We start from the raw sequence: 27,645 nt of genomic DNA, 5'->3' as shown, positions 1-27,645 counted from the left end.
TGCTTAATACTACTACTGAATCATACAATTAAAAACAGGTAAAATGGTGAATGTTATTACATCTATTATTTTAATAAAAAATCAGATGAGAAATACTAAATAGTAATTTCTGTCATGATTTTGACCCATATTCCACTCCCCTGCACAAGCAAATAAAACACATAAACAACAACAACAAAAAACAGAAGCCATTACAGCTTAAAATATGTATATATCATCAAATTTAAAAAAAAAGCTTGGCTTTCATTCCATAGTCATTTATCCTGTGCTCACTACTAAAATGATTCATGTCCAGTATGATGAAGCTCCAATTAAACATACAGAGAGAAAAGAGGGGGAGAAATTGTAGCAATGGATGTGTCAGCAGATTGACACAGCAACCATCTGTGGACATAACTGTACTTTGAATTCAGGGTCCCAGATCCTGTGGTAGGGCAGGGATCTTCACCTCAACTGTGAATAGGGCACTTCTGGAAGGAAGTTCTGTAATAGCCAGCTCTAAGTACATGCACATTTCCTACTAGTCTTACACAGGAAGTCACTCTTGGGTCTCACCTGCATGAGTTCCTGTTATGAGGCCAGGGGACTGGTGAGTTGAAATCCAGTTCCAGGGAGTGATGTCATCTTGAGTGAGCTATGATCCTGGTGACCTGTTCCCCAACCTGGTGTTGTTGCAGCCCTTCAGCTGGGATTCAGGTTATAAGGGGACCAAAAAGGAAAAAGGGGAGTAGGATAAGAGAAAAAGAAAAAGTGCTTGCACATTTCCTTTGTTTCATTAAAGCATTTTCTGCTTCCATTTAATTTGATGGGAGGACCTGGTTGATGGCAGATGGATGCTGTGCAGATGCTCTTGGAGGAGTACTGGGCTCTCACACAGATCTCAAAATTATAAAGATTAAAACAAAACAGAATTTCAGGGGCTGTGGATGTAGCTCAGTGGTAAAATGCCTTCCTAGCATGTGTGAGATCCTGGTTTTGATTCCCAGCATTGCAAAAAAAATTAAAAAAAAAAAAAAGAAGAAGAAGAAGAAGAAAATTTTAATTATTTCTGGTGGCTTCTATCTTAGAAATAGTGCCTTACTCTTTCTTCTTTTGATAAAGTTTAAAAAACACATTAATATGTATGAATTTTTGTAAATAGTGCATGACTACAGGAGCTATCTTAGCAACATAAAGAAATTACAAATACAAAAATAAAAATGATTGGAGATGTGTTAATGCTAATATTCTTTCTACATTATGTCAAGCAGATCAGGAATTCAAATATAAAAATCTTATCACTTTAAGTAATAAAACAGGATTGACATTAATTCCATTTAGACGAGACCCTTTGGTTCATAGTATACCAACCTAAAAAGTAAAACGGAGTCAAGCAGCAGAAACTGATAACATTCCAAAAGGAAAGGAAAAGGGGAAAAAAAAAATTTTTAATCTTAAGCTATTAAATAAAGGACACATCTACATTTTTATCACATTTATTTTATATCATGATTTCTTAGTTCTTATTATGTTGACACAATTTGGGGAATAAATACTCCCTTCCCTTTTTTGTTGCACGTGTGTTAAAAAGAGTAGGAAGAACAGAATATGAGAGAATAAGCAAAAGGTGCAGGAATGGGAAGACGGGGGAAGATGAGGTTGAGAGAGAAGTGAGTGTTTATCTGAACCCTCTCTAATGAGCAGTATTAACCAAAAAAGTTCAAAGCTCACAACATGAAGTGTCTTCTCCTCACAGAAATAATCTGGGACCACAGTCAAATGCATTAACTATATAGCATTATGGTACAGGCTCCCTTTCAGACATTCCACATATATAATTTTTTTCCTATTTTTAAGCCCACGGGTGACACTGTTCATGAAGCACTTTTAGTGTATTATTCAGTAAATATTAATTGGGTCTTAGAAACCAATCTGGTTAGCAGAAGGCATTCTTAGCTGCCATGTAAAGGTACTTCTTTCAAGTAAAATCCTACATGTAGAGCTTTGAATCAGAGGAACTTCTTGAAGGACATTCCTATTTCAGTTGGGTCTGCAATGCACTGCAATCCTAAATGTAGATTAAATTAATTCATACCTTGGTTAAAGGCATGTATATAATACCCACTGACAAAATTAGCTAATATCTTGTCCAGGTGGTAACTGTAAATGAATCACTTTTACCCTGGCTCTTCCCCCTGATTTCCTAATAAAGGTCTTTATCCAATGCTTTGGTGCTCCATAAATGAGCGAGACTGCTTTTGTGCTGGAGATGCCTATTACAGAGAAGATCACAATGTGTGAAAAACATCCTGCATGTGTTCATCTCATCACTTCTGCCCAATCCACAGGGGTAAAAAATGGATGCGATTTGATATCTTCAACACCAGCAACACCAGCACCCAGACGTTCCAGAGGGTTGAACTGCAAGAGCTAAATAAAAGAGAAGGATTTAGTGAGTAATAGGAATCCAACTAGTAGAGCAGAGGAAAACAAAATATATGAAAGGAGAGAACTTCTAAATTCAACCTCAGTGACAAATGTACTTGATGTAGCTAACTGCCTATGTTTTCTTGAAAGGGAGCTGTGTCTTACACCACCTCAGCTGAAGGGGTGTGGGATATCTGAACTGAGCTTATAGCTTTTCAACTGTTTTGAAATATGTCCCTGAGTAATGTTCCCCTCATCTTCAGATAGTATGATGGGATCAATTTCCTACTCCCAAAGTAATGACACTAATTAAATATTGCACTCCACTCTCAGACAGTGACTTCCTTCATGATTCAGAAATTTGGGAGACACAATAAGTCTTTTCAATTCCTAACTATAGTGCACTGGGAATAAACTGTAACTAAAGTCTCAATAAGGTAATTTGTATCCCTAAATAACTTTTTAAAAAAATTACCCTGACTCAAATGAAATAATTCAATGCAATAAATGAATGGCTTTAATTTCCTCAGAAATAAGAATCAGATATAAAATAAGTTAATAATGTCACACACAACAGTATTGTTAATATTGGAGAATAAAAGTACAGATACAATTATATAAGGACCCTGAGCATGCTGGAAGAATATGTCTTGAGACATTCATGTATCCTCAAATTTTTGTTTTAATAACTTCACTGAGGGACAATTTTATATTATATAGATAATATAAAATTCATCTGTTTAGAGTATATAATTCAACTATTTTTAGTGAATTTAGAATTGATCACCATGATTATGATCCAGTTTAGGACACTTTATAACCCTAAAAAGTTTCCTCATGCCATCTACAGTTAATGCCTACTCCCATCCCCAGCACTAGGCTACCAGTGGTATATTTTCTGCCTCTATCAACTTGTCTTCTCTGAACATTTCACATAAATGGAATCATAGAATATGTACCTTTTGTAGTTAGATTCCTTCCCTTAGCAAATTTTTATTTCTGAAGAGTATTCCACTAATAAGTTGTGTTAATCTATTCACCATTTAAAGGACCTCTGGGCTTTCCAGTTTGGGGTTTTAATGGATAATTAAATTAGATTACTTTGTGTAGATACATGTTTTCATTTCTTTTGAGTACATTCCTGAGAATAGAACTGCTGGGTCACATAGTAAGTTTGTGCAAATTTTTTAAGAAAATTGTCAGATTTTTCCAAAGTGGCTATACCACTATTCCATCAGTAATGTATAAGGGTTCCAGTTTCTCTATACCTCAATAACACTTGGTCTGTCTTTTTGATAACAGCCCTTTAAGTGGGTATTAGTGATCTCTTATTAGGGCTTTAATTTGCATTCCTTAATGACTAATAATATTGGGCATCTTTTCTATGCCCTTATTGGGCATTCACATAGTTTCCCTGGTAAAATATCAACTCTTTTCCTCATATTTCTCTCTCTCTCTCTCTCTCTCTCTCTCTCTCTCTCTCTGTTCTAGTTAGTTATACATGACAGTAGAATGCATTTTTACACACTGTACACAAATGGAGCACAACTTCTCATTCCTCTGGCTATACATAATGATAAGTCACACCTGCAAATGCCATAATCTTATTGGGTTTCAACAGTTCTTTATATATTCTAAGAATGAAATGATGGCATTTGCAGGGAAATGGATGGAGCTGGAGAATATCAGGCTAAGCAAAATAAGCCAATCCCCAAAAACCAAAGACTGAGTGTTTTTCCTGATATATATGTGGGTGCTGATCCATAATGGCTGGGGGCGCTCATGAAGAATGAAGGAACTTTGAAATTTGGATTGGACAGAAGGGAGTGAGGGGAGGGAAAGGGGGGTTGGAGGGGAAAGATTGTGAAATGAATCAGGCATTATTCTCTATGTACATGTATGATTGCACAACTGGTGTGATTCTGCAACATATAACTAATTAGAACAAATTTTTAAAAAGAGTTCTTTATATAAGTACATGATTTGCAAATATTTTCTCCCTGTGACTTTTCATTTTCTTAATGGTCTTTTGAAGTGTGCAAGTTTTTAATTTTAATAAAGTCTATTTTATAAAATTTTCCTTTTATGGATCATGCTTTTGGTATCATATATAATTAACTCTTTGTTTAACCCAAGGAAGGTCATAAGATTTTTTATTTTCTTCTATAATTTTTATAGTTTTAGCTCTTATAAATAGGTCTATGAACTACTTTGTGTCAATTTTTGCATATGGTATGAAGTAAAGGTGCGAATTCATTTTGGTTTTAGCATGTGAATATTTAATTTTCCAGCTTCATTTCTTAAAAACATGTCTTAATTACTGTTAGTGTGGAAATCAGCTAGTGTAAGTCCTCCAACTTTGTTCTTCTCTTTATTGTTCTGAGTGCTCTAGGTTCTTTGCTTTTCATGTATAGTCTAGTCAACTGAAGTTTCCCAATTTTGCTGATCTTTTCAAAGAAACAACTTGTGGGAACAGCAGAGGTACATGTCAACAGATCAACAGATAAAAAAAATGTGGTATACACAATGGAGTTTTATTCAGCCATGAAGAAAAATGAAATTGTCATTTGCTGGACAGAAGTGCAGAACATAATGCTAAGCAAAATAAGCCAGGCTCAAAAAAAAAAAAGTCAAAGGTCAAATGTGTTCTCTCCTATGTGGAAACCACAGAGGGGGAGGTACGGGGAAGGAAACAAATTTTAAAAAGTGATCTAATGAAAACAGAAGGGAGACTCAATAGAGTAGAGGAAGGGGATTGAGAGGGGGGTACTGGGAAGTACTGGGGTCCATGTATGAACATACCATTATGAGTCCTGCCTGTTTAAATAATTATCAAGCATTAACTAAAAACTAAAAATAGAAGGAAGATCAGTATAGTACAGCAAGCAAATTGGGGAAGAGGAGGGAAATGAAAGGCAAGTACTGAGGTATGAGATTGTCCAATTATGCATGTGTGAATATGGTACAATGAATCCCAATGTATAGTGTATAATTACACTGCATCAATAAAAATATTATTTTAAAAATTTCTAATTTATAAATAGCTATCTATCTATATCATAGATAGGAAGATTAAATGTCTAAATAGTTGTACTTAGACTCATAGTATTTAATAAATAATGGCTAGTGTATAATCATTAATTCATTAATAAAAGAACCAACTTTTAATTTCCTTGATTTTTTCTCTCATTTTTCAGTTTTACTGATTTCTGCTTCCTTTGTTCTCTTTAGATTTACTTTGCTTTTTTTTTTTGAAAGAGAGAGAGAGAGAAGAGAGAGAGAGAGAATTTTTTTTTAATATTTATTTTTCAGTTTTCAGTGGACACAACATCTTTATTTTATTTTTATGTGGTGCTGAGGATCGAACCCAGCGCCCCGTGCATGCCAGGCAAGCGCGTTACCGCTTGAGCCACATCCCCAGCCCAAGATTTACTATGCTTTTTTATAGTTGCTTTTTACCGTTTCTTAAGATTTAAGCTTAAATTTTGATTTCTTTTTTTCTGATGTAGTTATTTAAAGCCATAAACTTTCCTCATTAACTGATTTAGCTGCACTCCAAAAATTCTGACTGTATTTTCAGTTTCATTCAGCTATTTCCATCTTATAGCTTTTCCTGGAATTTTTTCTTCGACTCATAAGATATTAAAAGTACATTATTTAATTTCCAATTATCTGTGAATTTAGCAGATCTCTTTCTGTTGTTGATTTCTAACTTAACTCTGCTGTGTTCAGAGTACAATGTATGATTTCAATCCTTTTAAAAATATTGAAACTGCTGAGCTCAGTGGCTCATGCCTATAATCCCAGTGGCTCAGGAGGCTGAAGCAGGAAGATTACAAGTTCAAGGCCAGCCTCTGCAACTTAGCAAGGACCTAAGCAACTTAGCAAGACCTTGTCTTAAAATAAAAATGGCTAAGGATGTGACTCAGTGGTAAACATCCCTGGGTTCAATCCCTGGTGAGAAAGAAAAGAAACAAAACGAAACGAAACCTGTTCTATAACCTAACATGATCCATCTTGGAGACTACTTTATATGCACTTAATAAGAACATATATTCTGCAGGTGCTGGGGACAATGTTTTATATATGGCAGTTATAACTGTTTAATAACATTCTTTGAATTTTCTATATCCTTGATAATTTTTTATCAATTATCAAGAATGAGGTCTGAAGCCTTCATGTATTAATACTGAATTTTCTATCTTTCCTTCCAATTCATTCATATTTTGTTGTTATTTTGAGGCTATTAGTAGTGCATATGCATTTGTAATGGCTCCCATTCCCTATGTGTTGACCCTGCTATTATTATGAAACATCTGTCAATCTCTAGTAATTCTCTTGCTTTAATGCCCATTCTATTGATATTTAAGACAGTTACTCCAGTTCTTATGGTTACTGTTTGCATGGGTTATCTTTTCCTGTCCTTTTTCTTTAGCCCTACTTGTGTGTCTTTGGATTTAAAATGTATCTTGTACATAGAAGACAGCTGAATCTTACTTTATATCCGTGTTAATACTGCCTTTTGTGAGCATGTTCACACATTCACTTTGAGTGTAATTATTGATGTAGCAGATCATGTTTGACATTTTGTTACTCATTCTCTCTATATACATCATTTTTGTTCCTCCTTTAGTGCCTTCTTTTAAATATTTTTTACTGTATCAATTTATCTCCTCTCCTAATTTTCTTTGACTATTTTGTTTCTGAGGGTGGGGGTTACCATCTACTCTGAAAAATACTAACTTAATTCCAGTGAAAGGCAGAAATTTTTTCACACTCTAGCCCAGTTTTCCCCCCTTATTTTGTCTATTATTATCATCCACAGGGGTTCCAGGACCCAAAGTGAATATCAAAACCCAGAGACGTGCATTTCATTTTAAACAGCACAGTTTTTGCATATGACCTGTGTACATCCTCCCACATACTTTGAATCACCTCTAGATTATTTATAACATAGGTAATTACTAGGACACAATGTAAATACTATGAAAATAGTTGTTACACCATATTGTTTAGAGAACATTCAAAAATTTTGAAAAATTTTTGATCTGTAGTTGGTTGAATCCATGGATGCAGAACCCACAGATACAGAGGGAAAACCGTACGTTCAACATTGCATCTATATGTTATAAATCCAACAGCATGGATTTATTGGTACATATAATTTATGTCTTCTAAAAGATGTGGAGAAATAAGAAAAAAGGTATAGGATTTTCTATTAACTCATATCCACCATTTCCAGTGTCTTCGTTTCCTTTTTAGATTTGCGTTCCTACCTGGTGTCACTCCCTTTCATGCTAAAAGAATCCTTGTAGTAGTTCTAATAAGGTAAATCTCCAGAACTTACCAGACTCTTTCTAAAACTGGGAATGTCTTTATTTCATCTTCATTTCTAAAAAATAAATTTGCTGAGTTCCTGTTGATTATTAATACCTTCCAGCACTTTCAACATGTCATTCTGCTGTCTTCCGACCTCTACTGTTTTTGACAAAAAGTTTGACATGAATACTTCCTTCTATATGATAAGTTGCTTTTTTTTTTTTTTTTTTAGTACTTTAAAATTTTTCCCCTTTGTTTTTTCTTTCAACAGTTGATTAGTGTGGCTTTCTACTTCTCTACGTAAGATCTTCCAAGTTTTACTGGTGCACAAATTAATGTTTTCCATCAAACGTGGACATTTTGGACACATTTGTTGAGATATTTTTGCGCTCCTTTCCCAATTTCCTCTTCTACTGGAATCCCATTTTATGTATACTGGTGTATTTTTCAGTTGAATAATAACTATAAAGTTATCTTCAAGTTCCTCAATTCTTCTCAAATTCTCAGTTCTTGATTCTCTATTGAGTTGCTCCAGTGAATTTTTCATTTCACTTACTATACTTTTCACTTTAAGACTTCTATTTAGTTCTCTTTTAAATACAATTTCTTACCTTCTTATTGAGAATCTCTGTTAATTTGTTGTTGTCATACTTTTAATTCTTGAACGTGATTTATTGTAATTCCATGAAAATATTAACAACAGCTGCTTTTATGTCTTTATCTGTTAAATCCCAAATCAGGGGACACTCAGAGACAATTTCTATTGGTTGCTTTTTTCCTGTGAATGAGTCATACTTTTTTGTCTCTGTGTATGTGTTATATTACATTTTTCTGAAAACAGGATATTTTAGATAATATATTTCAGCAACTCTGGAGTCTGATATTGTCCCATGAAAATTACTATTGCTATTGGTCTGTTTCTTTGGTAGCTTCCTTCAGCTTGATCTGTAAATCTGTTAAGCCACCTACCCCTGTACTGGATTGTGTAGTTGTTGACATCTCTGCTTCTTCAATTTTTTCTTTTCTATTTTTTATTTTTATGCTCACCTTCCTCAGGGTCCCCCCATGTCTGCACAGCTAACTGGTCATTCAATGACTGAGTGGAGGTTATATTCAAATGCTTCAGCCATTCAAGCTTCTGTCCTCTGCCGGTGAGCAAGAAAATGCTTTCAAAGTTCGGGTCACTAAACCAAGTCTATCCTGGCTAACACTTTCCACTGGGCCCTTTCCCTGTTTCTATGCACATTCAGGCAGCCCTGGGTTTGGTCCCCATGGCTTGCCCCCACCCTGGCAGAAATCTGCACCTGACCAAAGAAGGAGGGGAGAATGGAACAGATTGAGTCAAGAATGCCAGAGTTCCACTCTTCTTTCCTAAAATTCAACTATTTTTCAAACATAAATACTTTTCAGATTACTGTATCCTTTGATCAATTTCCAGATCACTGAGTGACTGTTTTTACCAATTCTTTTCAACTTTTATACTTTTTAAGGGGGGGAGAATTTGCCAACTTTCATGTAGCCATAGCCACAAAAAACTCACTGCCCTGACAAAAATTTATTTTTCTACAGAATGTAGTCAAAGTTTAACTGAAATATTTAAATGATTTCTTTACAATATTACTGGTGCTATACATACAGGAAACTCCATCAAAACACAGTTAGACAAAGCTTTTATTTTTTTTCCTTTGTTTTTATTTTTTATTCATTCATTAATTCCATTATTTGTATAATAAATATAAATTGATTCCCTATTCTGTGCCAGTCTACTACATTTTAAAATCTTTTCACCTATATCATCAGCAATTGCTTCACTCTTACATGAGCGGCTCTGTAATTCAAATATGTGGTTCATCAATTACAAATTATGTCATGAATCTTCAACTCTGTCCTATCAACAATAAAAACATTCACATAACACTTGTCACATGCCAGATATTGTTCTAAGTGCTTAACAGGTGAATTCATTTAACACACTGTAACTCTACAAATAGCTACTATTATTATTTCTTTTATAGATGAGAAAACAGAGGCTCAGGGAAATTAAGTAACTTGCTTAAGATATGGACAGCCAGTAGCAAACAAAGGATTTGAATTCAGGCACTCTGACTCCAAAATTGATGCCTTAATCACATTACACTGCCTCATGAATGTGTTATCAGCAAATGCCAAGAATCTATTACTCACTTTGTATTACCAAATCCACCAGGGGAGAGAAGCATATACTTCAAAAGACTATACTGACAGTCTTTTCACTTGACATTATTATGTCTAGCACCCCAAATGACCCTACTACTGTTTATTAAAGCTAACTGCTCAAAGAACTTTTGAATTCGAAGTTGCTGTGTTAGAAAGCCGATATTAAAAAAAAAAAAAACTATACTAAGTGTATTAAATTAAATTTTTACAGACAATTCTTGTCTACTGATTTAAATGTGAAAGGCATCATACTTTTTAACATAAAATTAACATATCAAATATTGGTAAGAATTAACAATAGCTATACTATTATATTTCAAGAATACATATAATATTTCAGGAAACAAATACACATAATATTTGCTTCAACTGGCCTTTCCACTTGACTCTTTCCAAAATGTAACTACAAATGTAAAATTCCAAAGCTTCATATTTGACTTTTGCTAGACTGAATTTACTTATATGGACTTCTCCACCTATTTGAAAGTATAAATCTACAGACAAAAGTATAATTGCTTACCCCATGACAATCTTGCTTATTTTGCCATTTAAAATGCTATAAAAGCCTCAAGAGAGATCACACAAATTTCTATTCCTTAATAGAATATATGTGCCTGTGGAGAATTCAAATAATGAAACCAAGATAGCCACTACCAACCTCCTTTCTCCCAAACATTAAGCAAGAAGGCTGAGCAATAAGGGCATAGAAATTTGTTGTGAAAGTCTTTTTCTTACATAATCTTTCAACTGACAAAGCAACTGTTTTAGAAGGAACTAAATGTGCTCTGTAAAGCACAAACATACATGCTCTGAGGATTTTTTAAACTTGCATCTTAAAAAGTAACTGTTTGCTTTAGCAGCATTCACTTGACCTGGACAGATGTGAACCATAAGTACAGGGGATTATGAAATCTAAGAACAAAGCAAGGAGCTGAAAGACCAAAGAGGAGAAAATTTCCCCCAAACAGAATAATTATTTCCATATAAATCATTTTTGTGTTTTTTTTAAATGACCTTTATGACCCATGAGGTAGTGGAAGAGGAAAGTCAAAATGACAAATTGCTAATCATGCCAAGAGACCCCTTTTCCCTTTCCTGATGATGTTTCCTCAACATGAGTGGTAGTTTCCTCAGGCAAGCCAATGACAGAATGATGATTTACTATATAAGCTATGCATATCTGAGGACTTAGCATACCTTAAGTCTAGACTCCTTTACAATGTAATTTCTAATAAAGAATGCAATAGGAATTGATACATCGCTGTAAGGAACTTTATTTCCAATATTACATAATAATGACTACTACTTTAAGGAAAAGAAACATAAAGTAGTAGTTGCTAGTATTCCCTAAAATATTTACCCCCAAAATACTCTGTATTTATCTTGTGCCACAACAAATAAGACAAAATCTAAAGAACAGCTATTTTTCCCCCAAAACAATGAAATGTTTTATATTATTTCTTCACTGCTTCTTAATCCTTAACCCACAGTGCTCTGGGTATTCTTATCTCTGTATTTCTAACCTGATTGTTTCTTTTTAATTCTCATAGTCTGGGCAAATTAATTTTCCTAAGTCCAACTCCAATCCTTTCATTTCCTGTACAAGAGCTTAAAATTTTGATGGGGCTGGGGTTGTAGCTCAGTGGTATAGCTTTTGCCTTGCACGTGTGAGGCATGGATTCAATTCTTAGCATCACATAAAAATAAACAAATAAAATAAAGGTCTTGTGTCCATGTATAACTGTAAATTTTTTTCTTAAATCTTGAACTTTCTTTTAAAAAAATTCATATTGGTACATTATCATTATTTAAAATAATGAGATTCACTGGGATATATTTATATATACACACGATGTGGTCAACTTCATTCCCCAGAACTTCTCTTTTCCCTCCCCTCCTCCCTACTTTTGGTTCTCTTCTTCTACTATACTGGTTTCCCTTCTATTTTCATTAGATTCCCTCACTTTCTTCCCACTTCTTCTCTTCAGCTTCTACATATAAGAAAAAAGGAAGACCCTTGCTTTCTGAGTCTGTTTGCACTTAACAGAATGCTTCATAGTCCATTCATTTTCTGCAAGTGACATAATTTTGTTCTTCTGAATAAAAGTCCATGTTTTTCCTATCCATTCATCTGTTGACAGGCACCTAGGCTGGCTCCATAGCTTGGATACTGTGATGTGCTTGTATTGCTATGGTATGTTGACTTTCATTCTTTTGGATAAAAACCAAGGAGTGGTATACCATATGATGGTTCATTCCTCGTCTTTTCAGGAACTGTCATACTGATTTCCATAGTGGTTGTAGTTGTACTAATTTACAATTCCAACAGCAGTATATAAATGTTTCTTTTCCCCATGTCCTCGCCAGCATTTGCTATTATTTGTATTCTTGATGACTGCCACTCTACCTGGGGTGAGACGACATCTCAGTGTAGTTTTGACTTGCATTTCCCTTATTGCTAAAGATGCTGAATACTTGTTCATATATTTGCTGGCCATCTAATCTCAAATTTTCAATGAATAATATTATTCTATACTTGTATTGATGATAATAGAACCTCATAAGAAAACCCCAACTTATCTTCCTACATTCACCTACTATTATTTCTACATTCATCTCTCCACTCCAGATAAACCAAACTTTTGATTTCCTGAACTGAGTCTTTTGTTCAAACTGTTCATTCCACCTAGACTATTCCCCCCACACCTAACCTTGCCCTGCTAAATTTCTGTCTAGGGCCCAGCAAAAATAAAATCCATCCCACAAAAACTTTCATAATACCAGCACTACATTGACTATAACCCCTTCTCCTCTTGACTTACCAAAGTATTTTCTAAACCTCTCTGAGATTATCAAATTCCATTGTGTGGTACTGTTATTCATGATTTTACCTTTGTAGCTTAAAACACTGAGGCCCTGCATATAATATTTGTTCAATGACACCAAAATCCCTCTTTAAAAGAATACATGATAATTCTCTTAATATATCCTTCCCTTTTAAATTTTCTTTTTGTTTTCCCTGACTTTAAAAAAAGACCATCCTGATCTTTTTCAAGTAATCTTTTTCTTTATGTTTAAAAATATAGGACCCAGGCCTGACAATTCCTGCTGAATGCTGTGAGCCTATCAAACCACAATTACAGCAACTCTCAGTGTATTCAGCAAAATTCACTATTAAAGACTACAGAAATATACAGGTTGAGTATCCCTAATCCAAAACTTTCAAATGCTCCAAATCTGAAATTTGTTGAATATTATGTTGTCATTCAACAAGTTTTAGATTTGGAGCATTTCAAATTTTGGACATTTAAATTAGGGATGCTCAATCAGTAAAGTCTATGCAAACATTCCAAAATCAAAAAGTCTGAAATCTTAAAAACACTTCTGGTCAAGCATTTTGGACAAGGGATACTCAACTTGTATTTTAAATATAGGGAATTAATTTAAGAAACTTCCTAGAGTCCCAAGCCCACCTCTGGGATAATGAACTTTAATTATTAATAGGCTCTTTTTTCAAAGCCACCTGAATTGTACTAATTGACATCAATGCCCAACTTCCCCTAATTGATGAAGTTAGTAGAGTGATTTAACTTGTTGAGATTTTTAAAACACTTCTAAGAAATATCAATAGTCCATTACTGCTTATAAATAAGAATTTAAAAAATGAAAATAGCCATTTATATGTCATTATAAAATATGATCGCAAAACCAGAACAGCCCCAGATAAACTAAAGTCACATTCAAATCTCACACTTATATAAAACTGACTGAATATTAACCTTGATTTTTGAAAAAAATACGAACAAGTTTCAACTATCTTTTCTGACTCTATGAATACTTCGATAGTAGCAGAAGCCTAAATAAAAATCTACAGTGTTAATTCTAAATGTATATAATTCTAAATGAGTCTTTCTTGCCCAAAACTAATTTCTTTAAGGCTTTGTTTTTGTGGATTCTGCTAATCTGCATGCTTGATAGACTTAACCGAGAGGTCAATTAAATTACCTGTTGAATGAGTGAGCGAGCCTCTTCAGAGACACATTCTGGCATGTTTAAAGTAGTGTGGGTATTTATTCCTGCTGGATGGCACTCAACCAAAGTCTGAAACAATCAATCAGGTACATTTCTTATCCTAGATAACATCATACTCTGTTCTATCACAGTATTTACAGACAGCAAGGACACAGAGCTCAACAACCATCTTAACTGGAGGCACAGTAATCAACACAATGCCACCTAAGCAGTTCATGCTGAGGGCTGTGAGACTATACAACTTCTAACGGAAACAAAGGCAGAGTCATCATGACCACATTATAAGCTTATGCACCTGTCCCCTTAGTTATAAAATTAATGACTCATAATAGAAAAGTTTATATTACATACAAAACATTTAAAAAGGGACTGGATATCTCCAAAATATTTTAATGTTCTTAAAAACTAAGTTTAGGGGTGGGATTGTGGCTCAGTAGGACAGTACTTGCCTAGAAGGGGTGGGATTGTGGCTCAGTGGTACAGTACTTGCCTAGAATGTGTGAGGCACTGGGTTTGATCCCAGCACCACTTAAAAATAAATAAAATAAAGATATTGGGTCCAACTACAACTAAAAAAATTTTTTTAAAAAACATTTAAAGTTTAGAAATTGCTAGTAGTAATATTTTACATCTATATAGCCCTTTGGAGTTTAAATATATGTAGAGGTGATTTGTAAACTCTATAACAAACTTAGTTTGATGTTCATATATTTAAGGAAGCTACTTACAAAAGCATAATTGTTCATCTATTTTCTTCCCAGGAGGCAATCTGCACAATATTCTAAAATCTATTAACCTTAAGCATCATACTTAAAAGTTACTTATTAGAGAATATAAATTCTGTATGTCCTAATATGAAAACATATAGGAAAAAATTATAATATTGAGAAAGATAATGTTACCTGTTATATCTGCATTAATTTTCTAAAAATGAGAATTCCCTCCCAGGTCCAGATAAGATGTTTACCTCTAGAGAATTCTAATACATACTTGTATAAACATTACAAATCTTACTCTGTTAAAGTTGAATCATAGAAAAAGAAGGAAAGGAATGTTTAGTCTTAAATCTTATTATGTAACATTAGACATAATAACAATTTGCCATCAGTTTACTCAATGTAATAAGATTTTATTTTTAAAAAATCTGGAATCTTGATAAATTTGTACTTCACTGCTTGCTTTTGGCATCAAAGCTTTTCTTACTTAGTCCCTGACCTGAAAAGTAAAGGCACAGGCTAACGTTCTCAATTTGAAATCAAGGTGGCATCTGGATAAATTTATTAAATGTCCAGGTCACTGCTTACCTTGCCAGTGAGAAGTTCAAAGAGGACAGCACCCAAACTCCACCAATCACAGGCTTCAGTTTCTTCTGTGATTGCTCCAACCTCTAAACACACCAAAAAAGGTTGATATTAAAATTCCAAAGGTCAATTAAACTTTCAAAATTAACATGTATTAGCAAGGTGACCTTTTTAATGCTGAGAGAGCATTAAATACTACTGGGCTTTCAAAATTCCTGAAAGTTACTTATCCCTTTGGTCACCTACTGTGGTTGCATTTTTTTTTTCTGATGCAGTCATATATTAAAGTGAGACATTTGTTCTTTAGTTGATAGAGGGACACCTTCAAGATGCTATACTTGAAAGTTACAGGAACCAACTAGATCAGCATTTTGCTTAATCTTCAAATTTGAGAAAGTATAGCCAATTCTACCTCACAAATCACTTTTTGTTTTAAAAGAAACAAAGACTCTTTATGTTCGGAAGGAACTTCAAAAATTATCTAAGCAATATTAATTATTTTTTTACTTATAGGTTAGCAACCAGAAGGTGAAATGCCCTATCCAATGTCACACCACAATAGAATGAAGATCTAGTTTTCATCTTCACTTTCCCAATTGTTTCCAACTAAAGAAGCAGCACATGAAATACCAATTCGCCCATTTTGTAACTCAGAAGTACAGATATAACTGAAAATATTGGCTAAGGTAAAAACTTTCAGAATATTTATAAATCATGATTTTATCTGTGTTCTGCCATCACTCACTAGCACAAGTTCCTGAAATGTAATGAGTGTCCTCTTTCAAGGTTCTATACAAATCAGCAACAACTCCTCATTTTAACACTTTTGAAGCTTGTGGCCGTTGAGTTATGTTTGATGTCCTGTCCTTTGCTAATAACATTCTATTAGTGACTAAATTTGCCAATATCTGCCCTTTCATTTCAACTGAAAAATAAATCTTATCTAATCTTATTTGACTATGGGTTGTCCACTGCTCATAACAATAATGTTCGATTATAAGCAGTTAGATTGGAACTTGGAAAGTGTTAAGTGGAAGTGCTATTTAGGTGTCCAGCCTTTCAACCAATGCTTAAGCACATCAACTGTGTGAGAGAACCACACAACTATTAAAATACCTTGGGCTTTAGGTCTTGAAGCGAAGGTCACTTAGACTAGGAAAAGGATGGGGGAAAGCTTCCTATGCAAAGAACTGAAATTACTCCATTTCACAGGCTCCTTCCCCGTCCCTCCTCCTGGGCTGCAAACAGTTCATGAAGTACACACTTCACAACCAGCTCTCCCCGGCCTCCTCCTTCCTACAGTCCTTGTGCCAAATCACATCCTCCGTTCTTTAACTAGTTGCTCTCAGCATTAATAAAAGTTAGCTATGCTCAGCTAGTAAGTAAAAAGAAAACCGATATGAACCAATTCAAACTATTGTAAGAATAACTGAAAGACTCCAATCTTTTTAGAACCAATTTAATTAATAAAACAGGTACTTGTCTGAAAAAGTTGAGTACTACCTATCTAGCAATAGAGGTTTCATCATAAATATTATGGCACATCTATAACATAGAATGCTACTATGTAACCATTTCAAATGATATCTTCACAGATGATTTAGGTATATAAGCAAATGTATATATTGTTTTTAAAAAAGCTATACAAAAAATAGAATTCTAATTTTAAAAGTGTGTACTTTTTAAAAGACTGATGAGAAAAAAAGGGAAATATTTTAGTGATTCATCTTTTGGCCTGGTTGATTATTATACTTATTAAGCTACATAAATATCTAAGTGGGGGGCTGGGGCTGGGGCTCAACAGTAGAGCACTCGCCTAGCACCTGGGAGGCCCTGGGTTCGATCCTCAGCACCACATAAAAATAAATAAATAAAATAAAGATATTGTGTCCAACTACAACTAAATAAATAAATAAATAAATATCTAAGTGGTACAGCTTTTAAAAGTATAATAAAATAATACGAAAACTTTCAGGCTTATTGGAAAAGTGACTTTGGAGAAGGGAAAACTAAACTACGTAGGTTCTTCCTAACATTTGGTTCACCTACATAATTTTCACTACAAATTTAATATATTATACTTTAGAAAGAATAATGAACTAGGAATCAGGAGTCCTGGATTGAGTCTTAACGAATTCATGTGAACTCATCCATAACGCGAGGGTTAGATCTGAGGGCCTCTAGGTTACATTTAATTCTAAATTCTATGTTTTTAATACTTGAGAATTCCCTAACATGGTGTTTCCCAAGAAGGATAACTTCTTGTGGGCTCTCTTTCAAAGTACACATGCTGCCCCTCCCAGATTCAGAGTAGCTGCCCCCATTCCCACTCTGCACCTCCCCACATAGAACCATTATTACCTTCAGAAGTGTGCTCTTAAAAACTTTAGAAAGATGTGTTCTCAGAAACTTTAGAAAAGTAAACAGGAATTTACCATTGTCTTGTCATTAAATATAACCTTAGCACATTTCCTTCCAGTCTAAAGCAGACCACCAATTACATTATTTCCCCATTCAAAAGTCTATATGGCTTCTCACTGACCATTATATAACAATTCAAATGTATTGCTTCATCAGGCACATGTGTATATATAATCAACCTGCTTAATTAGGTCTGGACCCACCAAACTCATTCAACCAACACACAGAAAGCAGCACAAAGCAGGCTCTATACTAGGCACTACTCCTCCATAGACTATACTTTGGCCACACTGTTAAATAATATGAAATTAAAATCAGTGTTACAGTTCATGTTGTTAATCTTTTGCACCCAAATTTTAGTTTTTCCACTTCCTTTTATCAGTATGGCAACTAGTATCTATTTCTTAGTTTGATAGAGGCTTTACCTGTTCACTACCCAAAATCCAAAGTTACTGATCAGCCATCTGTTTTCAAAGTGCCACGAGCAAGCCTTACTTTCCATGTATGGATGTTTCTGTCCTCAGAGTGGGCATGCATAATGATAATGATAATTTCAACAATAAAACAGCAGCTAACATTCATTGGCTGATTACTATATATAAGGAACTGTGTTTAATCTTTAGATGAATCATTTGCAATTTCTGAAAAAACTTATGAAGAATCATTTGGGCAGGGTGACTTCTGGGAGAGAAACAATATTGTATTTATGTGTTTGGGGAGAACAGGGACATCTGACTCAGTCAGCTCAGAGAAATTAATAAGATGGCTTTTAGGATCAAACCACACATCCTAAGGACTCCAGATTAGAACCATACCCCCAATTTCTGCTCATAAATTTCCTTATTAGAACTCAGTGAAGGATTGCTGAGATGGGGCTATGTAATTAATAGCTCACACAATTTATAAAGGCACCTTTAAAATCCAGCAGAAGTCTAAAGTACCACCAACAATGTAGCCTTAACCATCAAAAGCTATGTGCTATACCTGTTCTTCTGCATCACTACTGGAATGTGCAACCCAGGAGCATAGAGTGGGGGATGCTCTTGAAGCCACTAGATAAACACAGTGCATCTTCCCCAGCCTCAAAGACTGTATGCACAGGAGTGGGTGGGATACTGTTTTATTATCTAAACACAAGGTAAAAGTTGCATGGATTCATAATATAAAAAGACTTCAAAGACATCTCAAAATCACATTTCATTAGTTTCCTGAGATACACATTTATACCACCTCTACAGTGAGAAGTACTTAGGTAGAAAAATTTGAGGGGTACTTGATGAGACAGATGCAGTGCACTCCTTTATTGTTTTCTGTGGGCTTGCTAGCTAGTCTAGAATGTACCATGTGGCACCTGAGGTAAATTAGCACTGACAACCACAGCAGCTTCTTTTACTCTCCATTTCCTTTCTATCCTTCCTTGGTCTTCACCTCTTCTTCCACTAACAGTCTGTCCTTTCCTCTCCCCTAATTTCCTCATTCTTCCTTCCTATTGGATGCAATTAGTTCTGCTGTCTAATGCCACTCAGGCCACAGACTGCTGGTCCCATCCAAGAAAAACTGCTCTCAAAAGTATTAAGACAGCTAGGCTGAATGACATCTTTGATCTGACTGGGCTGTAAAAGAAGGACAACAACTGTACAGAGGTACATTTATTTTTCATAAGAATATGGGGTAAAAAACAAGACATCGAGTAACTTTTGAATCTAACTCCTTAACAATGCAGCTTGAAACTCTTCAAAATGACTTCACATTAAGCAGGGATTCATTAACTAATGTGAAATTGACATCATGACCTCCTGTCCTTGATTTTCATAGCTAAGTTACAACAAAGAGTTACGTGTTAATATATAAAGAGAAACTTCCAATCAGTTTGGAAGCTTAAATATTAGAACAAGTTAAAGGACTTGTAAAATTTCTTCCATATAGGTTTTAAGACAAAACAATTTTTCTTTTGATTTCAGAATGAATTTTTTACACCCTTAAAGACCAATAACTGCTAGATTAAAAACTTTTGAGATGTACACTGAAACTTCCCAAGAAGTCTGGTGTGGTACTGTTGGAAAACCAATGTAGTGGCTCCCATATAAATGCTCCCTAAACAGGTCTACTCTCCTACACTGAACACCCCAAAACCATCCTCCTTAGGAAACAAAAACGGTATTTTAAATACACTTTAAACTTATGTTGCCAAAATACCTTTATGTTGTATAAAATAATCTCAAGTGTGGTGGCACGCACCGGTAATCCCAGCTACTCATTAGGCTGAGGCAGGAGGATCAAAAATTCAAGGACAGCCTGAGCAACTTAACAAGACCCTGCCTCAAAATAAAATTTTAGAAGGCTAGGAGGTGCTGGGGATATAGCTCAATTGGTAGAGTGCTTGCCTCGCAAGCCCAAGACCCTGGTTTTAATTCCCAGCACCACCAAAAACAAACAAAAAAAAAGGCTAGGGCTGTAGCTCAGTGGTCAAGCACCCTTGAGGTTGATCCCCAATATTGTAAAAAAAAATTTTTTAATAAAAAAGAAGGAAGCCTGAAATTATGTGGCTATCAAAATCACAGCTCTAAAATTGCTTTATTTGAAAAATCCATATAAAAAATTTAAACACAAACAGCACTGATTTATATATAAAGCTACAAGACAGTTATCACATACATCCAGGTCTACGTGCCTAACATCAAAAATAGAAAATGTGAAGAAATGCTAAAAGTGAGGCTCTTTTAAAAGTATAACATAGTAAAGCTGGGAAATCCCTTTAAACTCTTACCTCAAATTTGAGAAATCTTTGAAAAAGGAGAAAAGCATTCTAAAGGACATATCCTACCACTGTTTTGTCACTTTTCAGAATATTTTTCCTATGCAACCCTTAGTGTTGTTTCTGGGCATGTTCCTTCCCTCACGAGTACATTCTATGTCCACAATTTCCAGGCTGGGTAAATAGTAAGTATCCTTATTCTCCACAAGTGTAGCAGTCATAGGCATTAGGCAAAAAATAAAACTATTCTCTCAGGAATTAATTCCTTAGGTTCCTCCTGCAAAAATTCAAAAAGGGATGTTGATATTCAAGGATCTTGGATTGTGTCTTTGTTTCAGAGACGTACTGCCAGTGCTCCAGCTACGCCGCTGCTGGAGCTTGGCTGAGGATATCAACACGTTCCTTTGAAAACGAGGACAGCTGGACTTTTAAAATTCTTTCTACCTCTTACAGTCTTGCAGCCTTACTTTTATCCTCCTGAAAAGTACTTTCAAAAGCACTCATGGGCCCTTCTCATAACTCTCTTTAAGATGTCCATAGAGTGGGATTATGCCAAGACAAGTGAGTCCTGCTCAGTTCCCCAGATGCTTCCCAGAGGCAGCCACTACTCCCTTTCCTAAGAACTAATCACTTGGTGGCAAAAAGAAATGCCTGTGTCACTAGAGCTAAATTTTCCATCTTCTCATGTACTAGAGGCACAGAAACAACTCCAGATCAGATTTCAACTCATCCAAAAAACTAAGGCATCAAATATGTACAAACAGTAAAATTCTAAAATCTCATTTTTCTGCAATTCACTTGGACATTCTAACTTATTGATTCATACTAATGATTCAAACTATCATATTTAGCAAGTGAATAAACAGTTTAAAGAAAACAATAAAGATATCACAATATAAAATGTGCTTTTGCCCACCTTTATTTTACTCTTGTTTAACACCTCATAGAACACTCTTTAACAAGCCTGATATTTTTCAGAAAAGTAGTATGGGCTTATTAATCCATATTGCCACAGAGCTTGGTAAAACACAGAATGAGAGTTTTATAGGCTTTGTGACATACCAAATTCAGAATTTACTTTTAAAAAAAAGTTACTATTAAAATGCTTTTTAAAGAAAATTCTATAACCCCTCCAACCCCCTTCTGCTGTTGCTATTCTAACCTCCAAGATAGGGTAAGAAACAGTAAATTCAGAATATTCTTAAGAGGAGAATTTTACTTATAGAAAATTCTGTTTTCACTCAAAATAATTATTTGATTTCTCCTGAATTATTTTTCCTAACTACACTTTTTAAAATAAATAGAATCTTAGCAGCCTCACTTCTTTTCACTGTCAAAATTAAGATAAAACACAATGCAAATGCAACAACTGCTGCAAATAAAGTGTTCAAGTAATAATGCAATTAAATCAATGTTAGATGTTGAAACAATTTGTCAAATAAATAATATAACATCTTTTCCAAATATCGGAATGACAGAACAACAGACCAATTTTAAAGCTACAGACCTGTCTGACACCTTAACATGATAATCAGGAGTCAGCATACTTTGTGAAAGTAGGATAATTATTGTTTCTAATACCACAGGATTTTCTTTTGCAAACTAATGACCAAATTTTTTGGTCTGACTTTAAGGATTCTAAATTGCACTTTTAGAAAGGAATTAAGGAACAAAAATATATTATCTTTTAGAATCAAAAAGAGATCTTCAGTGAATAAGGCAAGAATAAAAGAGAATTGTTATATAAGCACCATTTACACTTTTATAGTTCCCAAAAGAAAGCTGAAGTGCCTAAATTCTCAACAAATTCCTTAAGTGTTCAATAAACTTAAAATGCTGTTATAATTGGTCAAAAATTTGTTAACTTTCTCCGAAGGAAGTCAGTATTCTTTAATGGACTTAGGATTAGAGAAAGGTAAATTAAAAAAAAAAAAAAAAAAGCCTGACCTGTCATTAGTGACACATTTGGACCAAGGAAAGGAACATCTTTCTTCTGCAATGAGCATTCCGTGTCGGCAAGAGCTCTGAAACATTAGTACTGTGTTCCTACACAGACCATCTTTCCCTGCAGCATCTGTTGCTAATTGAAAGGGACTAGAATTACAAAATCCTAGTCAATTTCTCTCACCAGCTCTTGCTGTGTATAAAGATTTTCTATGCAGGGGCTGAGCATTAGTCTTCTACTACAGCTGATGACTAAAGAGCAAAGAGAAAGAAACACAGAAGAAAGCATTTTTTTTTTTTTTTGGCATCCAACAATATATGGAACTAAACTGTGGGAAGAGGGACAGCTAAGTATGTCTCTTATTAGCTCAGTAAATTACCATTTTATACATAAAACTACTCACTTACAAAGGTCTATTAACATCCTAGTTAACCAACTGTTTGTGTAGTCTCCTTTTGACATAAAATTTGAAAAGTAACTGTTAATATTATCAATTATGTCTTTTATTTCTGGCTTCTAGGCACAGTTCCTGGGACACAGGAGGCATTTAATACATGTTTGTTGAATAAATATACCAATCTTGTATTTCATAGCACTGTTCATTCAGGAAGTTCAAAGCATCTACAAAGGCGTCATGTTTGTTTTCTTTATAAAGTCCTAGTGAGCATCCATATCTATATCAAGTCCTCGGCCTCTTTACATGTTGCAGGCTACAAGGCTTAAAACATTATCCACAGCATCTTCCAAACAGGACAAAACATAGAGGATTAGATGTGAATGGTGGTCAGTCATTTGCTGACTGAAATATTCCAGGCAAGAGATGCTGGAGCCCTAAGTTCAGGGAGCAGATTGGATACTTTCCAGTGCTCCCTCTGCACAGTACAACTGCTGCCCCTGGGACTATAGTTTTCTCTGGTACTAGTGGCATGTGCTACATCAAAGAAAAATGAGGGGGGCAGAAAGAAGATTAGAAGGTAATACAAGGTATCCCCTGTCCATGCTCAGTGTAAGGAACCTTAGCACCTAATTCCATGAATTGTGCTACCAGTTTATACACTAACCATAAAATCTGGCTGGTGTTCTGGTGAGATCATTAATATCAATAAGAAATACTTTTTAAATGTTAATTTAAGTTCCCTGCAGGACAACCACCTTACCTAGCTTTCCCCAGGATATTATTTTTGATACAGAGATGATTTTCTTAAAGTTCCATAAACAAGACAAAGTGTTAAAACTAAAAACAAAATTAAAAGCCATACCAACTATGAGAATAAATTCCTTTCTTTTTAAGTTGAATTGCAGGGGATCGAACCCAGGTCTCGCATTTGGTATGGTAAACATTCTACCACAGAGCTAGATCCCAGTCTTAAAATTTCATTTGAATTCCACATTTGGATTGTTCCTCTACTATCTACTAACTAGATTATCAAAGTTTTACAGTTTAAAGTTTCAAAGTCTGAAAACAACCACTATTCACATGAACCCTGTATTTGTAATGAGTTAATTTGGATAAATAAAATTCACCTGGTGTAAGGTTTCATAACATTTCTAAGGCAAAACAACTTAACACTCGGGGTGACAGATAATCAGAAACTGGAATTTCCATTTCCTAGCCCATCCTTCCAAATGGGCATTTTGCTTCTTTTTCCTAATTTTATAATATTTTAGAAAATGTTGACTGCCCAGTTATCCATTCTATATTCCCTGAAATCCTCCAACAGGAACTCAATTGCTTTTCTCAAATGCCATGTTTGTTAAGAAGGGTATATGAACTGTTAGAAAATTCCCTGAACAACATTACTCTAATTAGGTAGTATATTATCCAGAAAAGACCAGTGACAAGGACTAGCACTTTCCAGGAGAGAAGTCTAGAGTGGCTGGACCTGCTCTCCTCCTAGGCCTGGAGGTGAGGGGAGAGACCAGGAGCTGCTCCACCTTGCTACATTCGCTCTCTCAGCTCAGCTCGGTCTCCAGCCTCGCTTTCTGCCACCACCTCATTATTAATTCAGTTGGTTTTCAGGTAATCCAATTACCTGCACCCTGGGCCTGTTGTATTATGGGGAACCAAACATAAGCACAGATTACACTTAGCTAGTTCAGGCTAGGCTTGGCAAAACACCCAGCTCTGCTTTTCTCCCACCACCCAGCTCTGAATTTCTTGTTGTTGTGGTGACCTGGCAACCATGTTCTGAGCTTTCCTGTAATTATCTGCACAACTTGGGTCAAAACTCCTTGATTTCACTTGATTCAGCACTTCAGGGCCAAGAATGACTTGTTCAAGGGAGTTTATAGGTATCATTACTATACCGTTTTCTTGTGAGATAAAGTAAGAAACGGGTAACTACCATATGACTTCTGGTTGACTGATTATAATTATAATTCTGAGCTCTCCACAATCTTGCTCAGACTCTCACCCTGCATTTCTAGGAGGGGAAAAAAACCAACAGCATGCTCCATTTTCCATTGATCATATCACAACAACTCCATTCTGAATAGCCATCGGGTGTCACACTGTTACCCAACCAAAGCCATTAAAGTTGATTGATGAGAAAAAGGCTAACTGAAAATTGTGAGAATGACAGGCGCAGTTTTCTCTCTGCTGCTCCGCTGCTGTGCCAGGCAGGGAGACAGCGACATGCACTGATGTTAAAGGGGTTTCAGGAATCCTATTTGCCTTATCATCATTAATTTTTTAAAGCCTTAGCATCTGTAAACATTGATTTGAAGAAAATATTTGTGAAGAATTGCTTAGAAGGAGTAAGCCCCAGTTGCATCATGGAGATTCAAACTAGCACAATTTTACAGGGCAGAAAACCGGTGATTTGATCAAAATAGCTACCCAATCGCTCTAGCACATAATGTTTAAGATTCAGCATTACATCCTCTTTGCTCAATATCAGAGGCCAAAGATAGTTCGCTTTCTTCCTTAAAATAATGCAGGCCAATTAAATGAAGAGTTGCCAAAAATCAATTTAGACTTCAAAAATAAGATGCATGATTCTGCAGCTATGACTTAAAATTCTCTAGTCTCATTTTCCTTCTGAAAATAAAATTTGTATCAGATCATAAAGAAAACAGTTTGGAGTAAACAGAAGGTTAAAATCAACATCCCTTTAATGATCTAAATCTTGAGGTAAAACACTGCTATAATTTGGATCCTAAATGTCCCCCTAAAGGCCCAGGGGTTAAAAGGCTGGGTCCTGAGCTTAGCAACATCAGAAGGTGGTAGAATCCTTAAGAAGTGGAGCCTAGTGGGAGGTCTTTAGGTCACAGGGGTGTGCCACTGAAGGGGAGTGTGGGACCCTCACCCTTCCTCTTCCTCTTTTGCTTTCAAGCCATGAGGTGAGTGATTTTGCTCCAGCATATGTTCCCACTGTCATGTCCTGCCTTGCCATAGGCCCAAAACAACAAGCAACCATGAACTGGAACCTCCAAAACTGTGAACCAAAATACACCTTTCCCTTTATGATTATCTCGGTATTATAATAACAGAAAGCTAACGCATCCTTCTCCCACCAAATATCAGATAGTACTGGGATATGTATAGAAATACTATACGTATTTCACCCCTTCTATATGTAGAATTTATTAATTAATCATCCTTACAAACTTTTCTAGTTCTAACAGAACTTCTCTTGGGAGAGGCTAATATGGCATTTTCTGAGATGCCAAACAACAGGGACTGAACTTTTTGCTCTTACCCTGTCTCAGTTTCACCACTAGAGACAAATCACATTCTGTCCCGATAGGAGAAGTATGATTTCAGAATGGGTCTGTTTATGGGGTGCTCTTAATCCAGATGGGAAGGTGACCAACCAACAGTGGGGTTTTGTGAGGGCTCATTATGTATCCTACCTAGGGATGGATCACAGGGTTCCACACCCTCAAATCCTTCTAAAGACACTTGTTCTTCTTCTTTACATCAGAAGGGTCTTGCCTGGACAAAGTCAGACCTCTGTAGACTTGAAGCCCACACTCTGTACTCATCACAAGTTTCACTGCTAGAGAGAAAGGCAAAGTACACAAGGGAATTTCCCTCAGTATAAAATTGCCCTTGTTTCATAGCAAACCTGACAATTTACTGGTTGTCCTCAAGGAGAAATAGATATATTTTGTTAATGGCAATAAGAACTAAAGGCAAAGGATCAAATATATTTGTTAACTTAAAGAAGTATTAAAACCTCCACTATGTATAAGAAAGCTGCTGCTGAAATTTTCCTGACGGGTCATTCAAAGAGTTACTATTTGAAAAATAATATTTTAATAGTAAACACAAACATTTTACTCTTTTTAAATTATTTGCACAACTCACCCTTACTTTTTTCTTCTTTCTCCTTTAAGGAGAAAAAAAAACGTGATTATGTCATTGTTATTTCAAAATATACATCTATATTTGCTTTCTCTATTAACATCACATTCCTAAAATTAAATCACTCAAGGTTGGTGAAATTACCCAGGACTCATAAATTCTCATATCTAAATAATTCTTTTTTCTTTAAACAATTTCATTTGTTGAGAATCTTGGCATTTAATTTTTGCTACTTCAAAAGTTGGCATCTTCCTCTGAATGAAAATACTTTCCATAAATCCTTTATCTCCATATTATATATATTATGTACAAACTTCATAAATGAATAAAATATTTGCTTACAAAGTCCTCCAAATGAAATAACCCTTTTAACTCTACTAATGTTGGATGAGAAATCAATATTTACTGTTGGAGGAAAAAATTCTTGCCTTACTAAGATGAACTTGAATTTTGACTAAATTTGGTATAAGAAGGTTGTCAGATGATTTGACATCAGTGATTTTTACTTATATGTGACAAATCTATTTTACTACTGTTAAACTGTGGGCTAGAGAGTCTTAAATAACTGCCTAAGGAGATGCAATGAGCTAATGTTTGACCTGGGATTGTTACATGGGTTTGGTAAATCTCAACGCCACCTAAATATTCTGTCTTAACCTTCTGATGGCTTCAAGACACTTTAAACCATCCATGGTCTAAGTCCTAGTTCTAATTATATAATACCTAACTATCACACACAGCACCATGCTTAAAAAGAAATAAATCGAGTGGAAAGCATGTTTATGGAGAAAAGCAGGGTAGACTACCCCAAAAAAATATATTCATGGATTATTTGATAAAGTCAGGCCAGAAGAGCAAAGGATGGTAAAAATAAACGTCATGCTCTAAAACTGAATTTTGCAGATACTTTTCAGCATGATTTTTCTATGTTTCACTTTTCACCGTCAGCTGTGAGCTGTTT

The 27,645-nt window shown here is 35.1% G+C and overlaps 1 protein-coding gene across 6 annotated transcripts in view; it reads right to left on the bottom strand.

Annotated features, from left to right (window-relative positions):
* Window positions 1-1,459: 1,459 nt before the first annotated feature.
* Rps6kc1 (ribosomal protein S6 kinase C1) overlaps window positions 1,460-27,645 on the bottom strand; it is a 218,478-nt gene continuing 192,292 nt past the window's right edge. For all 6 annotated transcript variants that reach the window (XM_046438431.1, XM_046438432.1, XM_046438433.1 and 3 more), the window contains 3 exons: window positions 15,258-15,340; window positions 13,927-14,022; window positions 1,460-2,409 (listed from right to left, as the gene is read on the bottom strand). In XM_046438431.1, coding sequence (XP_046294387.1) covers window positions 2,299-2,409; window positions 13,927-14,022; window positions 15,258-15,340 — 290 coding nt within the window. In that variant the 3' untranslated portion in view covers window positions 1,460-2,298. The remainder of the gene's footprint in view (window positions 2,410-13,926; window positions 14,023-15,257; window positions 15,341-27,645) is intronic.

The sequence above is a fragment of the Marmota monax genome, unplaced genomic scaffold (genome assembly GCF_021218885.2).
Source record: "Marmota monax isolate L192 unplaced genomic scaffold, Marmota_monax_Labrador192_F-V1.1 WCK01_AAM20220418_F8-fsc00118, whole genome shotgun sequence".
Classification (NCBI taxonomy): Eukaryota; Metazoa; Chordata; class Mammalia; order Rodentia; family Sciuridae; genus Marmota; species Marmota monax.
Note: the sequence above shows the minus strand (reverse complement) of the source record. Positions and strands in the feature narration are given on the sequence as shown.